This window comes from Homarus americanus, unplaced genomic scaffold (assembly GCF_018991925.1).
Source record: "Homarus americanus isolate GMGI-L3 unplaced genomic scaffold, GMGI_Hamer_2.0 scaffold31037, whole genome shotgun sequence".
NCBI classification, from domain to species: domain Eukaryota; kingdom Metazoa; phylum Arthropoda; class Malacostraca; order Decapoda; family Nephropidae; genus Homarus; species Homarus americanus.
The window spans coordinates 1,918,800-1,935,885 of NW_024722227.1; the positions used below are offsets into that span (position 1 = coordinate 1,918,800).

At 44.9% G+C, this 17,086-nt stretch overlaps 1 protein-coding gene across 2 annotated transcripts in view; it reads left to right on the forward strand.

Moving 5' to 3' along the window:
- Positions 1–17,086, forward strand: part of LOC121862271 (transketolase-like protein 2) — a 41,700-nt gene that overhangs the window by 13,467 nt on the left and 11,147 nt on the right. Inside the window, exons 1-3 of one of the 2 annotated variants that reach the window (XM_042360386.1) lie at positions 9,249–9,588; positions 15,577–15,722; positions 16,148–16,337. In XM_042360386.1, the coding sequence (XP_042216320.1) occupies positions 9,452–9,588; positions 15,577–15,722; positions 16,148–16,337 (473 nt within the window). In that variant the 5' untranslated portion in view covers positions 9,249–9,451. Of the gene's footprint in view, positions 1–9,248; positions 9,589–15,576; positions 15,723–16,147; positions 16,338–17,086 lie in introns of those variants that run through there. The other variant, XM_042360387.1, reaches the window with a different exon arrangement.

A 17,086-nucleotide genomic window follows, 5' to 3' on the forward strand; every position in this document is an offset into this window, starting at 1 on the left:
CACCCCAGGTACAACACAACATGCCAGGTACAACACAACACGCCAGGTACAACACAACACGCCAGGTACAACACAACACGCCAGGTACAACAACACGCCAGGTACAACACGCCAGGTACAACACAACACGCCAGGTACAACACAACACCTCAGGTACAACATAACATCCCAGGTACAACACAACACGCCAGGTACAACATAACATCCCAGCTACAACACAACATCCCAGACACAACACAAACACCTCAGGTACAACACAACACCCCAGACACAACACAACACGCCAGGCATTACACAACGACACCCCAGGCACAACAAATGCATCTCATTAACTTGGGGCGTGGTTGTTGTGGTGGCGACAGCTTCTACATCTTAAACAAATTAACGCCTAGGTGGCCCTTGGGCCGGCCATTTTCGTTACACAAGGGGCAACCATTATTATTATTTTTATTATTATATATGTGTGTGTGTATGTATCCGTGTGTGCATGTATTTGTGTGTGTGTGTGTGTGTGTGTGTGTGTGTGTGTGTTATCACGTAAATCTCTCCATTTTACAGACCGTGGAGGAGGGAGGCGTGGGGGAAGGGGGGGGTTTCTCTCTTACTGTAACTGCACACACACACACACACACACACACACACACACACACAGTACACAAGGATACTATGCACACGAGATATCTTATGTACACGGATTCAATATACATGGTATGCTTATATACACATTATTTGGAGGTGAACGAGATATGCGATGTACAGTTGGGACGAAAGTTCTCTCCTCATGGTGAAACAGAGTCACGGGAATGGGACTTACCCTGGCTGTTGTATCTCGTTTGGGGTCGATGCTGCTTCATTTTGGGAGGGAGCGAACTTTTGACCGCTACTCTACAGCACAGGTGGCGCTTGGTGTACACGGGGTAACGGGCGTACTGTACACAGGGATATTTTAACTTTAGAAAAGTCTTCCTTTTGTGGCACAGAAAACGTTCCTGTCTTGTTTTGATGTATAAAATTATTGTTATTTACGTACTTTCGTTTTCATGCTTAGAAAACGACGTGCTATCTTTTGATATCGAGTGTCCCTTTATCTTTTGTGTTGTTTGGTGGTAGAAAATTTCCGCTAAGTTGTGTTCTGCGTCGTCTCGCTGTGTGAAGGCTGTGAGCCACACACAGGACAACCTTTAACACTGGCCTCTATAATGTGAGAGGTTGAAGGCAGAAGAACTGGTTGGCGACCGAGTGACTTGGTCTCTGTAATCCTCACGCTTGATGGATCTCTGCCGAGAGAATCAGGGCTTCGGGAGACAATTTCTTAAGTAAGATCTGGTATTTTATTGCGCCATGTTGACAATGCTGTATTATTTGGACCCCTCTCCCAAAAATAAAAATATTTACATACTTTGGGGCGCACAGTCACAAGTTACCGATAAGCTTTTTTAGTTGAGAATGTTGAATTACTCATGAGGTAGAAGAAAAAGATATGTAGGTGTGTTGAGTGGGGGACACTGAGTCCCACTCCATGAAGAACACTATGGTAATGGACTCAACACTTCAAGGTCCAGGTTTGTGACACCTGATGGACGACACATGTGGGTGAAGAACAGGTGTGTGGTGCAGTGTGGCATGAACCGTACACTGGATCGCTCTTACGAGTGCTTCTCTTCTGATTACCTGATCTCTCTACCGCACTGCCTGTAGGCTATGTGTTTAGTGATCTGTTTATATCCATCTATCAACTTTCCTCCACGGCAAAATTTTGTCTACAAATTCCGTTACTCATTAGTGTCCCCACCAGCCTATTTTAACGGTAGCTTTGATGAGATTAAACAAAACTGAAATTACATGAAAATGAAATAAAACTATTGGAGTTAACCGGTTTAGTAAGTCATACCTATAAATCCAAGATATGTGTGTTCCATGTGAATTCCCTAACTACCTAACAGGATCGACACACAGTTTATCGGAAAGGTCTTAGGGAGCAACTTTGTCAAAAGAAAATAAATGGAACATGGGGCAGACGGGTTTTCTGTGTCAGTTTTAAACATTCTTTATGTTAGTAACCGTAGACTAAGTGACCCATACTGCCCCACGTCTCACACAGTTTCCTGCAGGAGAAAATCACACAGGGGAGGCGTGAAGTTCCTCCCAAACCAACCTTCTTGTCGGCCTTTGTTCAGCCATCCATAATTATTTGATCGGTATATGAGGGTCAGTAAGAGTGACTCACAACATTCACATCAAGTTATTTTTTCCTCTAGGTCAGGTGCCGGCGCATGACCGAGGTTATAAGTACAAGTGCGTGGAAGCGTGAGTGTTAGTGTGTTGTATCTGTTCTCGCGGGACGGTGGTGGTGGGTGATGTGCGTTTTCTTTTGAAATATTCCAGATGCCGACCTGTTGAGTCACGATCGCTTTTCTATAATCAGTTCTGCTCCACTTGATAATAACACTAATTTTTAACGATTGATGAGCACCAGTAGTGAGCCGAACAGTGGTTTTGTGTATCATATGTGGAAAATTATGTTTGACCATCTATAATCATGAACGATTTCCGCTCCTGCCTAGTGATCGTGAAATATTGAACGATCCAGCGATGGTGTCGTTTTCTGTATGTTGGACAATAGAAACAAGTCCGGAATTCGGTGACAAATAAGAAAAAAATAAATAAAAACTAGAACACATGAGCCACACGTACGTAGTGGTAGACATCAGTGTGTTGGGGAGTGAATGATTTAGAAAGTATGTTAGTGTGGGTGGAAGTGTTGGCCTGGGGCACTCACTGTTGTGGCTTACCAACTAGTAGAAAGTCGCTCCAGTGCTGACGGGCTTCTCATCTTGACGAGGAGGGGATTTGGCTGGAGGGGGGGGTCAGTGGGGGCTCTGTGATTCACGTTCGAATTTCTCTTAACTATTTTGAAATCTTGCGTTGTTATCTCAAAAACTATTCCTATCCACCATTAAGATGTGTGGTCCAACAGCTACCGTCATTGTTGAGCATCAAAGGTGTGACCCGGGAATATCGCCAGTGTTGGCCAGAACAGACTTACGTCTTCGGGATTGGGCGTGAAGGGTAACAGTAGGCTTGTCCCCCACTTGTAGATGTACTCCTGTTGTCACCTAAACTGTGGGGAAATGAGTGTTGTCAAGTTATAGTGAGGAGATGAGTGTTGTCAAGTTATAGTGTGTTGTGAGGAGATGAGTGTTGTCAGGTGATAGTCAGATGAGTGTTGTCAGGTTATAGTGGGCTGTGAGAACATAAGTACAGTAGTGTTGTCACGGTGTAAGGAGGTGAATGTTAGTAAGATTACACCGTACACACAACACCTGAACGAAGAACGATGTTGTCTTAAGAGGAAACGACACAACTGGACTCGTGTGTCTGTGTGGCGGGGGACGTGACAACAAAACAACCTCAAAATAGAGTTAATTGTGTATATGAGGTGGTGTGTTTTCCCCCCGTTGATTTCTTATGGTTTTCTCAGATAGTGTTATTTAGCCCAAGAATAGTGAGGCATGTGGGGGGAGGAGGAGGGGGGGAGGATGCAAGGAGTGGTAGGGGCGGGTGGTACTGATGGGAGAGAGTGAGTGAATGAGGCAGGTGACGCCAGCCGCAAGGACAAGGTGGTGGCTCAATGAGTGAAGTGGTATTAAAGTTGATGTTGTAAGGTCAGTTACAGACGGGTGGTGGTGAGGGGGGTGTCGAAGATGAAGTAATTCTAACAAGGGGTGTGAGACTGGGTGGAGGTGAGGTGAGGTTTAAGGTGGGTGGGTGGAGGAGGTTAAGGTGGTGGAGGTGAGGTTAAGGTGGGTGGGTGGAGGTTAAGGTGGGTGGGTGGAATGAGGTTAAGGTGGGTGGGTGGAGTGTGAGGTTAAGGTGGGTGGGTGGAGGTGAGGTTAAGGTGGGTGGGTGAGTGTGGAGGTTAAGGTGGGTGGGTGGAGTGAGGTTAAGGTGGGTGGGTGGAGGTGAGGTTAAGGTGGGTGGTGGAGGTGAGGTTAAGGGGTGGGTGGAGGTGAGGTTAAGGTGGGTGGGTGGAGGTGAGGTTATGTGGTGGGTGGAGGTGGTGGGTGGGTGGAATGTGAGGTTAAGGTGGGTGGGTGGAGTGTGAGGTTAAGGTGGGTGGGTGGAGTGTGAGGTTAAGGTGGGTGGGTGGAGTGTGAGGTTAAGGTGGGTGGGGTGGAATTAAGGTGAGGCGGGGTATGCAGTGAGGTGAGGTGGGGTTATTATAGGGAATATTATAGCTTCTAGAACAAGGCATGCCCCCACCCCCCCCCAACACAACATACTGCAGACGGAGTTACGTCACCATATCTCAAACGGCCGAACGAACTGACATACATACTCATAAAAGTTGAACCAATCTTGACAAAGTACACAACGCCCATCTATATATACATAATTATATACGGTATCATTTTCACTGGGCCTTGTGAAATTCCGCTGAAAAACTGACTAGAGAAATGATTTAGGTTTGGTTATACAAACTCGTGAATCGCCTTGGTATTATAATCACTCCTCCAAATACAAGATTTCTATTTATGCTTTCGTGTACGAGTATGTGTTTATGTGTGTGTTTTTGCGTGTGGTTGTATTTGTGCGTTCGTGTGTATTGTGTATGTGTTTATGCGTTGTGTATGTGTAATCAGAAGTCTGTATAATTAAGTAAACCACCAGTAATTTTCCATCAACTTTCACACATCTTGATAAAAGTAGAGCAAGTGAATCTGTGACGGGTGTGTGGCAAGATGGCTGACCACTGGAGGAGACTCACTGAGAGAGTTGGTGTGAGTTGGTGAATGTTAGACCTTCAGAGTGTGAGAGTTGGTGAGTGTTAGACCTTCATAGTGTGAGAGTTGTGAGTGTTAGACCTTCATAGTGTGAGAGTTGTTGAGTGTTAGACCTTCAGAGTGTGAGAGTTGGTGAGTGTTAGACCTTCAGAGTGTGAGAGTTGGTGAGTGTTAGACCTTCAGAGTGTGAGAGTTGGTGAGTGTTAGACCTTCAGAGTGTGAGTGTTGTTGAGTGTTAGACCTTCCTTCATAGTGTGAGAGTTGTGAGTGTTAGACCTTCATAGTGTGAGAGTTGGTGAGTGTTAGACCTTCATAGTGTGAGTGTGAGAGTGTGAGTGAGTGTTAGTGTTAGACCTTCAGAGTAGAGTTGGTGAGTGTTAGACCTTCAGAGTGTGAGAGTTGGTGAGTTAGACCTTCAGAGAGTTGGTGAGAGACCTTCATAGTGTGAGTTGGTGAATGTTAGACCTTCAGAGTGTGAGAGTTGGTGAGTGTTAGACCTTCAGAGTGTGAGAGTTGGTGAGTGTTAGACCTTCATAGTGTGAGAGTTGTTGAGTGTTAGACCTTCAGAGTGTGAGAGTTGGTGAGTGTTAGACCTTCATAGTGTGAGAGTTGGTGAGTGTTAGACCTTCAGAGTGTGAGAGTTGGTGAGTGTTAGACCTTCAGAGTGTGAGAGTTGGTGAGTGTTAGACCTTCAGAGTGTGAGAGTTGGTGAGTGTTAGACCTTCATAGTGTGAGAGTTGGTGAGTGTTAGACCTTCATAGTTATCCATGTTTCGAGGTGCTGTGGCCTAGTGGAGGCTGGTGGGCGGGGCGAGGGTTGTATAAATCATTTCTTTGTTGATAGTTATTCCTAGATGCCAGGGTCAAGGTCAGAGTGCTGGTTCGTTCTTGATTTTTTTAGTGTTGACGTCTGATGGAGCCGTCAAACTGTTGGTAACGCTCAGGATACTCATTATGTGTAACCAACTCCCTCACTGGAATTTTATACCGCCTGTCCATCCATCTCTTCCTCCCTCTATCCGTCCATCCGCGCCTCTCCAGACCAGCTGTCCGTTAAGGGTTTTCCTTTCCCACGTTAACTCGAGGTTTCAGTCCCCGCTCAATTTAAGGACACCAGTCAGGGTCAGTGGTGCCAGTCACATACTGTAGTTCCAGTAGCCACATGATGGTGCCACTTACAGACACAGGTCCTTGAGGCGGGAGTGGCGTGCCGCCGTCACCACTCATCTTCAACATGGGATCTTGTTCTTAAGGATATGCTTAGCAGGGGATGGAAGTACAACACGTACTACTTGTTTATATTAATGTAGAGAACTAACATATTTAATCTATATTATGATTGAGGAAGGTCGTGTCAGCCAGCGTGTCCCAACAGTACAATAACCTTATCTTTCTCGTGACGCAATATTTTGAAATAATTTCATTGTCCGAAACCTGACTATTCCCAAGATCTTTTCATTCACTCATGATACTGACTTCATTGTAAAAGAGACGTAACTGAAGGCGATTGTCCGTCTGGCACAACCACGTCTCGTCTCGGGGGGAGGGGGGGACACGGAGCACTGATGATCGCTGGTGCTGCCACTATTGTTCATAAGTACGTCCCTAGTGTACCCTTCACGTCCAAGTCCATAAGATGTTTCGTTCGACTACCGCCTCTCACAATAAATGAATAATAATGGTTGTTCCTCGTACAACGAGGATGGCCGGCACAAGGGCCACCTAGGCGTGAATTTGTTTAAGGTGTAGAGGCTGTCGCCAACAAAACAACCACACCCTAAGTTAACGAGCTGCATGACCCAGTGTCAAGGAATAGTCCGAGAAGACCGGACAACTCGCCAACCGCACTGGCTTACCACTATCCCGGAATATGATCCACAAATGGCGTAAAGAAACTTGCCCATAGTTTCACCCTGCCCGGTGATCAAACCCGGGTCCGCTCGCTTGCGAGGCGAGCATGCTGACCATCACACCACAGGTCGCCTCTCTCTCTCTCACACACACACTAACACCTTTGCTGGTTATACCTGATAGTGTTATCACTGTACCCCTGTTACCCCTATTACCTCCAGCCTCCTCCAACACCACCACCTCAACTGCCTCCAGTCTCCATAACCAACCACCCCTATTATCTCCAGCCTTCACCAGTATCATCCCTACTACCTCCATCACCACCACCCCTACTACCTCCATCACCACCACCCCTACTACCTCCATCACCACCACCCCTACTACCTCCAGCCACTATCACCACCCTACTACCTCCATCACCACCCCTACAACCTCCATCACCACCACCCCTACTACCTCCATCACCACCACCCCTACTACCTACCCTCCATCACCACCACACCCTCCTACTACCTCCATCACCACCACCCCTACTACTACCTACTACATCACCACCACCCCTACTACCTCCATCACCACCACCCCTACTACCTCCAGCCACTATCACCACTACTACTCCACTACCACCCCACCACTCATCACCACCACCCCCTACCACCATCACCACCACCCCTACTACCTCCAGCCACTCACCACCCTACTACTCCATCACCATACTACCTCCAGCCACCACCACCCTACTACTCCATCACCACCACCCTACTACCTCCAGCCACTATCACCACCCTACTACCTCCATCACCACCACCCCTACTACCACTATCACCACCCTACTACCATCACCACCACACTACCTCCACCACCACCCTACTACCTCCATCACCACCACCCCTACTACCTCCAGCCACTCACCACCCACCCCCCTACTACCTCCATCACTACACCACCCCTACTACCTCCAGCCACTATCACCACCCTACTACCTCTATCACCACCACCCCTACTACCTCCAGCCACTATCACCACCCCTACTACCTCCATCATCACCACCCCTACTACCTCCATCACCACCACCCCTACTACCTCCAGCCACCACACGTTGTGTCTGCGTGGAGGATGAACGTGCCTGTCTCACTAATCCCTGCATCATACTGTTGATAGTGTATAAACGGTAGCAGAAAAAAACGGCCCCACCCTGTGACCCAAACGGCCTAACCTGACCTAACCTAACCAGAAGTGGCAACTATCAAATGTAAACGATGTAAACATTGGACCAAACAACCAGTTGCCACTTCTGGTTAGTTACCCAGCCAACTCAGACTCAACATGGCTGCTATCATGCTCAGTTTCGGGTAGATTAGGTTAGGTTAGGCCGTTTTGGTCACAGGGTGGGGCCGTTTTGTCTCGAAACCGTATAACCCCTCCTTTACTCTGTTCCCTCACCCCCTGCCTCCCTCCTTCGCATCCACTCCATATCTCCTCCCTCCCTCCATTACTCTGCTCCCTCGACCCCCTACCTCTCTTTCTCCTCCCTCCTCATCTCCTTCCTTATTTCCATCTTCCTTATCTCCTTCCTCCCCAGTGCCGGATTTAGACCTGTGGAGGCCCATGGGCAGCCTCTTTGTGGAAGCCCCCCTCATTATAACTACCCAAGAGGGTGGGGTGGCGAGTGAAGCGAGCCTAAACATCTGGGAGTTCCGGGGGGCGCTGTAAGCCCCCCGGGAATTTTTTGAAATTTGAATACTTCTTTGGAGAATTTTGAACCCATAAGCAGTTATATTGAGGAATTTCGAACATTGAGAAATTTTTAGTTAACTGTATATTTATTGATAGTGTACAAATTCCCAACACACACACAAAAGTGAGGCATGACTGGAGTCATTCATGTGGTTTCAAGTCGACCAGTCCTGATATGTGGAGGCCCCTGGGCAGCTGCCCACTTTGCCCACTCCTGAATCCGGCCCTGTTCCTCCCTCCCACTCAAGAATGAGCTTCCCAAGTCAGTTGCGCTACCTCACCCTTCAGGCGATTCACTCGTGACCAGGACACCTGTAATGTGTTGAATGGGGGAGTTTTCGTTTTGGCTTGTAAATGCGAATTTTAGTTTTAAGATAAGTTCATATGGTGGCAGGAATAATGTAGTCTCATGGATGGTAGTTGTGAGTGAATTCATATGTGTTGTTAATGATGTTAGATATACCTATATATTGTGACAGTAGTGGTAGATTTATTTTGAGTGTTGATCGATATATAAAATGTTAGTAGATATATTGAAACATTAAGCGAGTGGATTAAGAACTGGAAATCAGAATATTGTTTTTATTTTGAAGTCTGATTTAGTGGAAATTTCTTACCTTGAAGATACAGCATATCAATGTTTTATTAGTGTTTATATATATATATATATATATATATATATATATATATATATATATATATATATATATATTTATTTATTGTGTGTACAGTGTCCAAGGGTCGTTCAATGCCGAGAATTACTTCAAAAGTAGTTGCTGACGTCAAGTTAATAGTTTTCCTGATAACCACACCTTGAATAAAACCCCTCGTCCTGAATGATAATTAATAATTAAGGTTTTCTTATTTTCTCTATAGGTTTTTACATATTTTTTTCATTCTTAACCCATGATAAGAGGAAGAAATCAATTCCCCTGCGAGTGTTTCAAAACGCCAATCAAAACCCCCAGCAAGCACCAATCGTAAACCGGCTGTGATTGGTCCGTAGCTGGCGAGTTGCCGGTTACCTCACCATTTAAGAAAAATTTCCTGACGCCTAGCGTCAGTGTTGCGCAGACCTGCATGGGGTGTACATTGTCAGGCATCGCCAGTAAGAAAAGCAATAGCAACATGTCTGAAATTAAGATTCAGGATCTGGAGGATATCGCCAACAAGCTGAGGATCCACTCCATCAAGTGCACGCAGGCCTCTAACTCCGGGTAGGTCGATATATGTACTGGCCCTCACCCGCCTTGTGGTGGATGAGGGAGACGCAGACTGGTTATGGTTGGTTGTGGTTTCAGTGGTGCCTCTGTATTTAAGAGCTTTTTAAAAAAAAGGAAAATGTATACTAGGAAACTTTAGGTACCATATACCCAAATCCTTCTTGAATTGGTTACTAATAGATAAGACCTTCTAAACGTATAACAAGACAATACGCAAGGTAGGAGTTAATAGATAAAAACAAAAATTCTTGTTTCCAGGGAAGGAGTGAATGTTGTGATGTAACGATCACAGAACCTCCCATCCATGTTTAACATTCCAATTCTCTTATTCACATTATCACATCGCTACTTTGGTTTGTTTTTATTAATTCGCTTATGAACTTAATTGTCCAGTGTTAGTGCATAAGGAAACCTGCACCACTGGATAATACCGAGGATTCTAATATTAGAATCCTTGATAATACTCTTCCCGCGTTTGTCCAAGACTCGAAACCATACTACTACTACTACTACTACTACTATTGTCACTGGGAATCGAGTATGACGATCATCCAGCTATGATACTCGTGATGAGTTAAGGATGTCACCTATGCTTGGGAGTTCTGAGGTGACCAATACGGGACCAGCAGGGTCGATCACAGATGGTGCTCATGTGGGGGCTACATCTAATGCAGCAGCGCCTTTCCGGCGTTGCCGCTTGTCTGCTTTGGTATGCAGTCGGGTTAACTCGAAAGTATTAACACCTTGCGTGGTGATCCTCCAAGCATTACGGTGTGGACTTAGTCTCCTAGGTGAGGGGGTCGATTTGGTACTTTTTCAGACTTTTCTTGTGGTTATCCTTGTACATTTTCTGTTGCCCGCGGGCGTTACGTTTACTAGTTACGTGACTGTAAAGTAGCTACTTTGGCAGTCTGTCGTCCATGCCCGGAACATGGCCAGTCCATCGTAGTTGTTCATGTATAATGGTAACCTCTATGCTTCTACAGTGCAGTTGGTGTCGGCAAGATTGCTGGCATTTGTTCTCTTGTCTTCCCAGCGAACTTGGAGGATGGAACGTAGACTACGTTGGTGATAGTTTTAAAGTGCCTCTTGTATGGATTTTAACTAGACAAATTTAGATTTAGGCGCGAAATAAGTAAACATTGGTTTGGAAATATAGTGGATTAAAGAAACCAGTTGCCAAACGTCGTCATTAACTCGAATATGCTGGATAGCTTCAAACATAGGTTGGATGGATATTTGAGTAATAAGGGTTAAGTGTAAATGTGACTGCCCAGTATGGGCCAATAGGCCCGCTGCTGTTTCCATTCCTATTAAGTAGTGATAGGGTAGTTGCCGGTTGTTCATGATACACAAATGGAGGTCGTGTAGTGTAAGGGCGTCTGCCGCCTATTGATTTCTTGTGACATTTATGAATATATATTTTTTATTATTCAAGTGTAAATTGTGGTGAAAAGATCATACATTATTTTCAATTCCAAATTAGACCCAGCCTAGCAATGTTAGCAGTCGGGTCGGAGACAAGACTGAAATTGAATGGTCATCTGGACCTTTATAATTTCATAATTATTCATACTGTATAGTATTCAAGCTGAAGAGTACCGAAACCTTTACCTTATGGCTGCTGTAGAAGAGTGGACAACTGGGGATCGTCCCGGTGGCAACATCCTCCCCGTTATAAGCTACCTGAGACAGGATTGGAGAAGGCTAAATAGACCAGTCGGCTCCGTCCGACTTGAAATGTACTTTTATTTAAAGTACACATGGACGATTAGGAGTGAAAGTACTCTGAAGTTTCAAACCCAGAGTCAATGTACTTGAAATCGCGTCTTAAGTACAGGTATTTTAATTAAACATTGGTTGCTACATCAATATTGTATTGCCCCCCCTCCCCCTCACACTGCCGGCCAACCACCTGGGTGTAGCTAAGGTATTACCACACGGCCAGGGAGAGAGCGGACTATGGTGTAACGCGTCACTGCTCGGCGTGGGTGTAGTCTGCAGAATTTGGTACGTAATAGTGGTAGGCTGCTTGGGGTAAATACTGCTAGGGTATGTTAGTAAGGCTAATTGTCGGATCTAGTCACGAACTACACTGCCAACTCTTGGGAGATTATTGTTGGCTCTTATTCTCCTTGGCATTATTGTTGGTTATCGTACTCGTGTAAGGACGTTCTTCAGTTTCAGCGTCAATCCATTCACGTTCGAATTTATTGTAGGATACTGTATTTTCTGCACGACCTTCGTATGTTAGCATGAAATGTGGGTAATGGTGATTTAGTTGTGTGAATGTTCATTGTTCTGTTTAGCGCAGACGTCGCGGTGGAGATTAAGAGTTTAACCACGGATTTAATGTTCCAGAACCGTACATTGCTCAACCCACCCAACATATTTTTGGTGTGATGGAAAACTTTTACTGTAGGTACTGACCGCAAATTACAATGTGGTTTGTGGTGGTGGGTGGCGCAGATAAGAAAGCTGGAAGTTGTCATTACGGTGTGTTCCACCAGGTAGTCTCGCCTGCCTATGGTGAATGACCTTTCTGCCCTCAACCAGAACGATGAGGTTAGGAAACACGTGCTGAAACGCTCACTAGTGTTGTGAAACCGTACAAGGTTGAATTTTTGTGGTTTATAAATTATCTTCACTATTGTGGGGTTAAGTCATAAATTTTCATTAATTTTACACTTGGCGATCGGTAACGTGGACGGCCTCGTCTCTCTTGCTCAACCAGCAGCTATAAGTACGTTACTCTGGCCAGCTGTCTGGAGACCACAAGTTGGCTGGCTGATGCTCTCACCACCGCTGAGGGAAAAAGTTTCTAAAAGGTATATAACCAATTACTGTTGAACACTGTAATCAGTGGGTTCTTAAACCTTGGTAATTTGTGCTCAGTTTTATGGTGTCTTAGCGTTTAAATTAGAGCGCGCGCGCGCACACACACACACACACACACACATCCTTGACCACCGAAGGGTCAAGACGTACCTGGCGCTCCTCTCGGAGCAGCCAGGTCAACTGTTAAGTTGGCCCATACCAACCCCCTCCCCTGAACCACTTCTCCCCACCGGAGTATCAACAAGTTCTCGCCAGAAGTTACAATTTCATTTAGGAAAGGAATGGAACCAGTGTTAGAGGTGAACAGTGCTTGAGTCATACCCAAGTTAACCTTCACACAGTGAGGTCCCAGGTACCCAGTGATAACGGCCTGTGAGACCCAACAACCAGCGATGTGTTAATCCGTCTACGATAGGAAGGCCTGGGGCCACACCTCACTCATATAACGCCATCTGTGAGGGAATTACTACACCACGTCAGGTCCCTCATAACACCATCTGTGAGGGAATTATTACACCACGTGATGCCCCTCATAACACTATCTGTGAGGGAGTTGCTACACTACGTCAAGTCCCTCATAGCACCATCTGTGTGGGAATTACTACACCACGTGAGGTCCCTCATACCATCTGTGAGGGAATTACTGCACCACGTGATGCCCCTCTTAACACAATCTGTGAGGGAATTACTACACCACGTCAGGTCCCTCATAACAACATCTGAGGGAATTACTACACCACGTCAGGCCCCTCATAACATCATCTGAGGGAATTACCACACCACGTCAGGTCTCTCATAACACCATCGGTGAGGGAATTCGTACACCACGTGATGCCCCTCATAACACCATCTGTGAGGGAATTACTACACATGAGGCCCCTCATAACACCATCTGTGAGGGAATTACTACACCACATCAGGTCCCTCCTAACACCATCTGGGAGAGTGTTACTACACTACGTGTTTGCTGTTCAACACCTACATTAATCTGAATGTTCACTGTATGTTCCTTTACCTTTCTCTAATGAAGGCTTTTGTTAAACCACCAATGTATGTAATAAGTCATTTATGTCCAATGTATATTTTCAGCCTTCGGGCTGCAGAACTTTTTCAATAAACCGTTAATTATTTATTATTATTATTATTACGCACATGCACGCGGTCACTTGGAATAGAGTATGACGATCATCCAGCTATGCTATAATGATATCGAGTTAAGGATGTCCCCTTCATTGGCGAGTTTTGAGGTGACTAAAGAGGCCGATAGGGGATCAGCAGAGTCGATCACAGATGTTGCACATGTGAAGGGCTTCATCTTGTGCAGGAGGGGCGGCGGCAGCGTCTTCCCGGCGTTGCAGCTTGTCTGTCTCGTTATGCAGTCGGGTTAAATCAAAAGTATTGACACCGCATGTGGTGCTCCTCCAAGCATTACCTTGTGGATTAATCCCCTCACAGATAGGGGGTCGATTTGGCACTTTTTCAGGTTTGTCTTAAGACGATCATTTCACTTTTTCAGTTTCCTGCAAGGGTGATGTTTACTATTTGTTAGGCGACTGTTGAGTATCTGCTTTGGCAGTCTACTGTCGTCCATGCAGGTAACATGTCCAGTGTAGTTGCTCATGGATAATGGTAGCCTCAATGCTTCTACAGTTGGTGTCCGCAAGAACTTTGGCATTTGTTCTCGTCTTCCCAGCGAACTTTGAGGATGGAACACAAGACTACGCTGGTAAAAGTTTTAAGGCCTTGTGGTGCCTCCTGTGTGCGACGCGTCTCGCTGCCCTATTGCAGGGTGGGGAGGACCACTGCTTTATATAAGTAACTTTGTAGATAATTTCAGCTCCCTACATCAAAATACACGATTTCGGAGTCTGCCAAAGGCTTCGGATGCACATTTGATCCGATGCTGAATCTCATCGATGTCTGTGTTGGTGGACAGGTGGGAGCCAAGATACCGAAGTGGGTAACATTAGAGTGGGTAGTACTGTCAAGATGGATGGATGGTGGTGTCTGAACCTGGGGCAGGTTGAAAGAGAATAAGTCTTGAGTACATTCACCTCGAGTCCGAAGTGTGCATACGTATGTGTAGGTGTTCTGGATCTCTGTAGGTTGCGTTCAGTGTGAGCAGCAACAAGGGTGAGGTGGTCTGCATACTGAAGCTCGGCGCCGATTAAATTGGCTCTGGCACGAGTAAGGAAGGCAGCCAAGGAAATGGAGAAGTTGGTGCCAGTGCTCACCCTTGTTTAACCCATTTGAATGGGGAAGAACTCCGACTTGGTGCCTTTGTGCATGACACTGCCATCGTGGAGTTGCACTGCTGTCTAGATCCCAGTGCATTAATGACAATCTTATCTGCAGAGTTGACTACACTCCTGGCAGTCATCTCTTCCTGTCGCCATGGGACTTTGGGAGGGTATAGGGGTTTTGATGAGTTGGATGACGGATGTATGCGAGTTGATTTGTGGGGAGACAGGAGCGCAGGCTGCAACCACTCATCTTGGCTCTTTTCCTGATCCAGTGTTGCAACGACTGGGGAGAGGGAGAGCTACAATGGACACCTATTGCACGCATGCACAGGAGGACGTGGTAACTTACCACTAGAAATGTCACAACCCTGATGTACATAAATCTTGTCCAGTCACTGGGTGTGACTGTATATACTCGTTACCTGGTAGAACCACTGATAAATTAAAAAAAAATGTAGAGGGGGGAAAAGCATGCTCTACAGGTTATACTCTAAAAGATAGTGCTCGATATATTTAATTTTTTCAAACTGCATGCAAGATGGGGTGCAGGAAGGTGGTGACAGCCTCTGAATTCGTGGAATATGCAGTAATGTGTATTGTAACTGAAGGTTTCGGTTTATTTAAATGTTAATTGAAACAAGTTTGTCATTTTAACGACATTTTTATTCAGGTAGGCTTAATTCACATGTTAGTGTAATGGTACATAAGAATTGTGGGAAGATCATTGTACTTGTGCTCGAATTTAATTAGACCGAACGTAATTTATCACCAGTACAGGGTACTTGTTATATGAACATCTTAATGGAGACTAAACAGAGTTTGAAAAGAAAAAAGGCACGCTAAATACAATACAAATGTGAGGTGCTGATGTGAAAAAAGTAATCGGTTTAATATTTTTCAGACATCCAACATCATGTGCATCCATGGCAGAGATAACGTCCGTGCTGTTCTTCCACACAATGCGCTACAAGGTGTCTGCCCCAAGGGATCCCAGCTCAGACCGTTTTATCCTCTCAAAGGGGCATGCTGCTCCCATCCTCTATGCTGGTTAGTGCTGAAGTAGGAATTGTGTTAATGCAGACGCTCTCTCTCTCTCTTGCATGTTTTTTACTTCTTTATAACAAAATAAACCATTGTGTGTATACTTTTGATAAAAAAAACGATGCACTATTGGGTTGTTTACTGTACATATCAACATTTAATTGATAAATCGGTATACCTTTATTTTTATTTATGCAGTTTTAATTTATATTAAAAAAAATATTTATTCCACATAGCATTCAATCTAATTAATATTGGTTAAATTAAACCCAAGACTTGAGGTAACTTATGCTAGTTGTTCTCATGCCTCCTCGTTTAAAACCATTCATTTATTCTTATTACTATCATAGATGTCCTTCTATAGTGCATAGGAATGTAAATTAGGAGTTATTCTGGCTTTTAGGATTTTAATTTACATGCATACTTAACAGCCTGGGCGGAGGCAGGACTGTTCTCTCCGGATGATCTGATGAACTTGCGTAAAATAGACAGTGACCTTGAGGGTCACCCAACCCCACGTCTGAACTTCATAGACGTTGCTACAGGCTCTCTTGGCCAGGGTTTGTCTGTGGCCTGTGGTATGGCTTATGTTGGCAAGTACTATGACAAAGCCTCGTACAGGTGAGTAGCAGTTTCTTGTACACCAATGTATTTAAAAACAGTAATGTTGTCAAATATTTTTTTTTGATTCATTTGGGTATTGTCTGTATTGGGCAAGTCTGGCTCATAGGTAGGTGATTTATAGTCGGGATCTGGATATGTAGTCGTGTTTGAATGACCATTGATGGTCTTGATTAATGCTAAAATTTACCTTTTTGGATATAAATTAATTGAAGTATACAGTGAAATTTTTTAATGCTGGTGACAAAATATATGCTTGTTAAAACCAGTAAATATCTGTAGCTTAAATATATACTGTACATGTATGCGATGATTTATGTGGCGTCCTGTTATCAGAAAAGCTAGATGGCTAGCTATATAGTATTCTGGAACATTGTTTTTAATGAGTGCCAGGTAGTGTACCAGTAATTTCTGGGCTGGGCTGAGCAAGGATATTTCCAACCATTCCCCACCTCTTGAGTTATGTGCAGGTTATTTTTCAACTCCTAATTTTGGGTAGGTGCTATACAGTACCTGTATGTAATTTTTAGTTTCCTTTACGGTTACATATGGGAAGGAGGGGGGGGGGGTGGGGGAACTTGTATAAAGTAATTTTTCGGCTCTAATTTTGGCGAGATACGTTTTCCCTGGTTACATGCACACACAATCCTACCTTCAAAAAGAATAAAAGATAGAAGCCATAAAGTTTTACATATCTACGGATTTCCACCGTGGAGAGGGTGGAGGTCCTGTGACGCAGCACCATTTGC